Source organism: Orycteropus afer, unplaced genomic scaffold (genome assembly GCF_000298275.1).
Source record: "Orycteropus afer afer isolate SDZICR_OR568_19922 unplaced genomic scaffold, OryAfe1.0 scaffold00558, whole genome shotgun sequence".
NCBI lineage: Eukaryota > Metazoa > Chordata > Mammalia > Tubulidentata > Orycteropodidae > Orycteropus > Orycteropus afer.
Genome location: NW_006922145.1, coordinates 585684 through 590843, shown reverse-complemented (window position 1 = coordinate 590843; position 5160 = coordinate 585684). Strand labels below are relative to the sequence as shown.

The 5160-nt window shown below is 48.4% G+C and overlaps 1 protein-coding gene across 1 annotated transcript in view; it reads left to right on the top strand.

Annotated features, from left to right (window-relative positions):
* BRCA2 (BRCA2 DNA repair associated) overlaps positions 1 to 5160 on the top strand; it is a 101088-nt gene that overhangs the window by 66311 nt on the left and 29617 nt on the right. Inside the window, 2 exon segments of the mRNA XM_007955959.1 lie at positions 3225 to 3395; positions 4384 to 4738. Coding sequence (XP_007954150.1) covers positions 3225 to 3395; positions 4384 to 4738 — 526 coding nt within the window.

Sequence of the window (5160 nt, the reverse complement as noted above, 5' to 3'; positions counted from 1 at the left end):
GAGTGGAACTGCCCCACAGGGTCTCCAAGGCTGTCAATCTTCACAGAAGCAAAGCCCAAACCACACCCACTGCCGTGGAGTCCATTCTGACCCACAGTGTCCCTAGAGGACAGAGTGGAACTGCCTCATCTTTCTCCTGTTGAGTGATGGTGGGTTCAAACTGGCAAATTTTTCGGTTATCAGCTGAGTACTTAACCATGGTGCCAGAAAAAACAAACCAGACCAAACTCATTGCTATCCAGTCGATTCGATTTATAGCAACCCCTGCTTGGGTTTCCGAGGTGGTATCTCTTTGGAAGTACATTGCCCAGTCTTCCTTCTGAGGAGTGGCTGGTGGGTTTGAACCTCCAGCCTTCTGGTTAGCAGTCAAATGCCTTATGCACTACTCCACCAGAAGGGTACCTAAATATAACTTATATACAAGAAAAGCTAAACTGAAACATTTAATCATCAATAATGCCAAATAACTAGAAATTTGCATGCCCTAAAATTACATGAATTGATTAGAAACTGTCACTCCTGATTGTAGTGTCTGTACAGATGTAACTGAAATTTTTGCTGTCAAAGATGTACTATCTATCGCATGCCGTTGGCAGGAGATGATCTGTTTTTCAGTGCTCTTATTATAAAAAATTTCTGTACATCTTCCCAAAATTTATACTGTCGGGAAAGGTGAGAACATTTTTTCCTTAAATTAGAGGTCTTTGTATGTTTTCTGCGTGTTTGAAAGCAGGAAAGTCATTAACCTTGCAGATGCCTCATGAAACAAACACCTGCTATCAACTCTAGTAGAAAAAAGAAGACTTAAGAGTTACGTTATTTTCTTTGATGTGAGTTGACTGCATTACTTATAGCTAAACAGTTATCATCTTGTAGCCAGGTGAGCAGGGTTTGGAAAGTTATCACCCTGTAACCAGGTAGGTGGTATTGGGGACATTATCACCCGGTAGCCAGGTGAGCAGGCTGAGTGTTGACAGTAAAAGCTTATCCGTTGATTTTAGTTCATTCAGCAAGTACGCACTGAGCACTCATAGCGACCCCACGTGTGTCAGAGTACAACTGTGCTCCACGGGGTTTTGTTTTGTTTTTTTTTTTTGATGCTGATTTCTTTTTACTGATTTAGAACATTTTGTTGTGTTTTGGGTGAAAAGTTGACACAGCAAATTAGTTTTCCAGTCAACAGTTGAGAGACGTTTTGTTTCCTGGTGTTGGTTCCAGCCCCCTCAGTGGCCCAGCACTCTTCCCACCTCCTCCCGGGGTTCCCCATTCGTTCCCTCCTTTTCCCCACCCCTCCTGCCTCCGGAATTATTCTTTTGGCCACATGCTGCCCTTTTGCTCTCAAAACAGTTGAATGTTCTAAGGAGCGTGTTCCTCACAGGGGCACTGGTCACTTTGAAGCCTGTCTGTTGTTTGGCTGTAAGGTGGTCTCCCAGCGTAGGGTCAGTTCCAGCTTTGAAGGGTGCCTGAGCGCCATGGTTGTGGGCGTTTCACCAGTCTCTTTCACATGGGTAAGTCTGGTTTTTTTTTTTTTAATTTGAATTTTGTGGTACATTTTGTCTCACTCTGTCCAGCACTTTGTATTGTGATCCTGATCAGAGTGGTTGTTAGTGGTGGCCAGGCACCATCTAGTTCTTCTGGCCTCAGGGTTGTGGAGACTGGGGTTCACGTGCTCCATTAGTCCCTTGGATTAGGTGTTCCCTTGTGTCTTTGGTTTTGTTTGTTCCTCTTTTCTCTGGATGGGGAGACACCGAAAGTTGCATCTTCGAGAGCGGCTCTCGAGACCCCAGTCATTACTCACCACAGCAGCATGTGGAGTGTCGTCTTTGTGTGCCGTGTTTTGCCCTTTAACCTTAATGTCCCCCGAGTGTCTCAGGCCCAGTGACTCGGTCCCGGGAGGTATGTGGTTGTGGCTCAGTTTCCCTGACTGGGCCCCTCCCTGTGTGTTCTGTTACACACAGCTCCGTGGGGTTTTCAGTGGCTGGTTCTTCAGAATAAAGCACCAGGCCTTTCTCTCAGGGGGCCTCTGGGTAGACTTAGATCTCCAGTCTTTCAGTTAGCAGCCGTTTGTACCACCCAGGGACCATAGTGACAAACAAAACAAACCAGCTGACAACAAAGTCCCCGTCCTTTGGATCCTACGTTGCAGTGTGGGGTGGGGTGGGCTGGCGAGGAGAGGCAGGTCTCTCCTTGGTGAAAATGGCTGAAGAGCTCAGCTGCTGTGGGTGGGGGGTTCAGGTCCACCACAGGCGTCTGAAGAGAGGCCTGGGGACCTGCTTCCAAAACATCAGCCCCTGGAACCCCGAGAGCCGTCACTCAGCCCACGGGAGGGTGCTGTGTGTAGGCACCGACCCTGAGCATGAGCACAGGTCGATGGTTAGGGAAGAAACAGAATAGACAAAGCTGACGAATACATTGTGTAGAAGGTACCACCAAGACAAAGCTGGCAAGGGTGGGAGGAGCTGGGTCAGGAGAGGTGAGTTACTGAAATAGAGGACGGAGTCAGGAAGGCTTCCCTGCATAGGGGACCCAGGGAACATTCCACCAGTGACCGGAAGGACGTAGAGGGAAGGAGCATGAGCGTCACGGGGAGGCAGCGAGAGCGTGAGAGCGCCGCGGGCAGAAGCCTTCCCGGCTCCCCGGCGGCGGAGCGCGACTCGTGCGTTTGAGGAACAGGAAGATGCGTGTGTGTGTGGGGGGGTCGATCAGAGGCCTTGATGGGCAGCAAAGGAGGGAAGCTAGTGTCCGCACTAACCCTAACCCGCAACAACAGGAGGGCAGGTGGAGGCGGAGGGGAGGGCGGACGTTGTCACAGTCCGCTACTGATTGCCCCTGTTTTCTCAGTGTTGAGAGTGGCAACAGGAGGGAAGAGAGTCAGAGATTGAGACGAGAGGGAAAGACTTCAAGGAAGTACCAGGACTAGGGAAGGAAGTCCTCTGGTGTAATTTCTAAACGTAGTCCCTCGATGTAAAAATAAACCAAAATGTAATTATTTAAAATTAGTAATTTCATTTTCCAAGCACTAAAATATGAGTTGCTGAGTATGCTAGGTGGAATTGTTACTGTGCCGTTTTGGTATGAATTAATCACTTTCTAAAATAACTTGATTGAATCTTGACTCATAGGAACTTCTTGTTCCATGATTGTGTACAGAGCACACTCAAAGTTGTTGAACTCAGTGTCATCTTATGGTATTTGTGTTCTTCTATTCCACTTTCTTTGTTCAGGGCTCTGTGTGACACCCCCGGTGTGGATCCAGAGTTTATCTCAAGAGCTTGGGTCAATAATCACTACCGATGGATCGTGTGGAAGCTGGCCGCCATGGAAGTTTCCTTCCCCGAGGAATTTGCAAATAGATGCCTAAGCCCAGAAAGGGTACTGCTTCAACTGAAGTACAGGCAAGTGTCAGGCGTCATGTTCCATGATCATGGGTGGCAATGTGTCCAGGCTGTGCAGTCTACACCATCTGGTCACCCCCACAACCCCCACATTCATATACTTCCCGCTTCACCTGCCCCCATCCCCTCTGAGCATTAGAGGCATCATCATGTGGTCACAGGCAGCTGTGTGTCCAGTCTGTGCAGTCTGCTCCATCTCGTCACCCCGCAGCCCCCGCGTTCATACAGTTCCCACTTTACCTGTCCCTGTCCTCTCTGAGCGCCTGGGAACAATGAAAACCGAACTCACTTTGGTAGAGTCCATTCTGACCCACAGCGCCCCTAGAGGACAGAGTGGAACTGCCCCACAGGGTTTCCAAGGCTGTCAATCTTCACAGAAGCAAAGCCCAAATCACGCCCACTGCCCTGGAGTCCATTCTGACTCACAGTGCCCCTAGAGGACAGATTGGAACTGCCCCACAGGGTCTCCAAGGCTGTCAATCTTTACAGAAGCAAAGCCCAAACCACACCCACTGCTCTGGAGTCCATTCTGACTCACAGTGCCCCTAGAGGACAGAGTGGAACTGCCCCACAGGGTTTCCTAGGCTGTAACCTTTGTGAGAGCTGAGTGCTTCATCTTTCTCCTACAGAGCAGCTAGTAGGTCCAAACCGCCTACCTTTTTGTTAGCCCAGTGCTTCAACCACTACACCACCAGAGCTCCTAGAAAAGATAGCAGGTATTAATTTGATCCTGTAGTCAGATTGTCAATAAAACACTCTTGCATCTGTCTTGTTTTTAATATTTAATTCATATTTTAAAGTATGAAAACTTACTATTTTACTAGCAACCCAAGTTCAGATTTTCTTCTGTCTTGGTATTTCTCTCATAAAAGAACTTAATTTTTATTTTTATTCTCAATTATTAATTTTTATTCTCAATTATTCTGACGTTCTGCAGTGACTTCTAGGTTCACAACTCCTACAACAGGCATGTTCCTTTCCACTTTAGATACGATGTGGAAATTGACAGAAGCAGAAGATCAGCTATAAAGAAAATCACAGAGAGGGATGACACCGCTGCAAAAACGCTTGTTCTCTGCGTTTCGGAAATAATTTCATCGAGCACAGACATACCGGAAACTTCTAACCGTAAGACTCAGGGTGGGGCCACCAGAAACGTGGGCCTCCTTGAGCTTACGGACGGGTGGTACGCAGTGAGAGCCCAGCTGGACCCTCCCCTCACGGCGCTTCTGAGGACGGGCAGGCTGCCGGTGGGCCAGAAGATCATCACGCACGGGGCAGAGCTCGTGGGCCCTCAGGATGCTTGCAGTCCTCTGGAAGCCCCGGCCTCGCTCATGTTAAAGGTAAACCAGATTAATCTATGCTTGCGGCAAGAGTCAGCGCCCACTCCATAAATTCCATAGAAATTTTACATCTAAAGTTGTAAATGTATTATGTGTGTTCTAAGGATGCTGCATTGCTTAAAAATACACTGCTGACTGACAGGTTGGCAGTTTGAACCTGCCAGCAGCTCCACAGGAGAAACGGGGGAGTCTGCTTCTGTAAAGATTGACAGCCTTGGAAGCCAGTTCCACTCTGTCCTCTAGAGACCTGTGATTCAGAAGGAACTCCACAGCAGTGGGTGTGGTTTGGGCTTTGCTTCTGTAAAGATTGACAGCCTTGGAGACCCTGTGGGGCAGTTCCACTCTGTCCTCTAGGGGCGCTGTGGGTCAGAATGGACTCCACAGCAGTGGGTGTTGTTTGGGCTTTGCTTCTGTGGAGATTG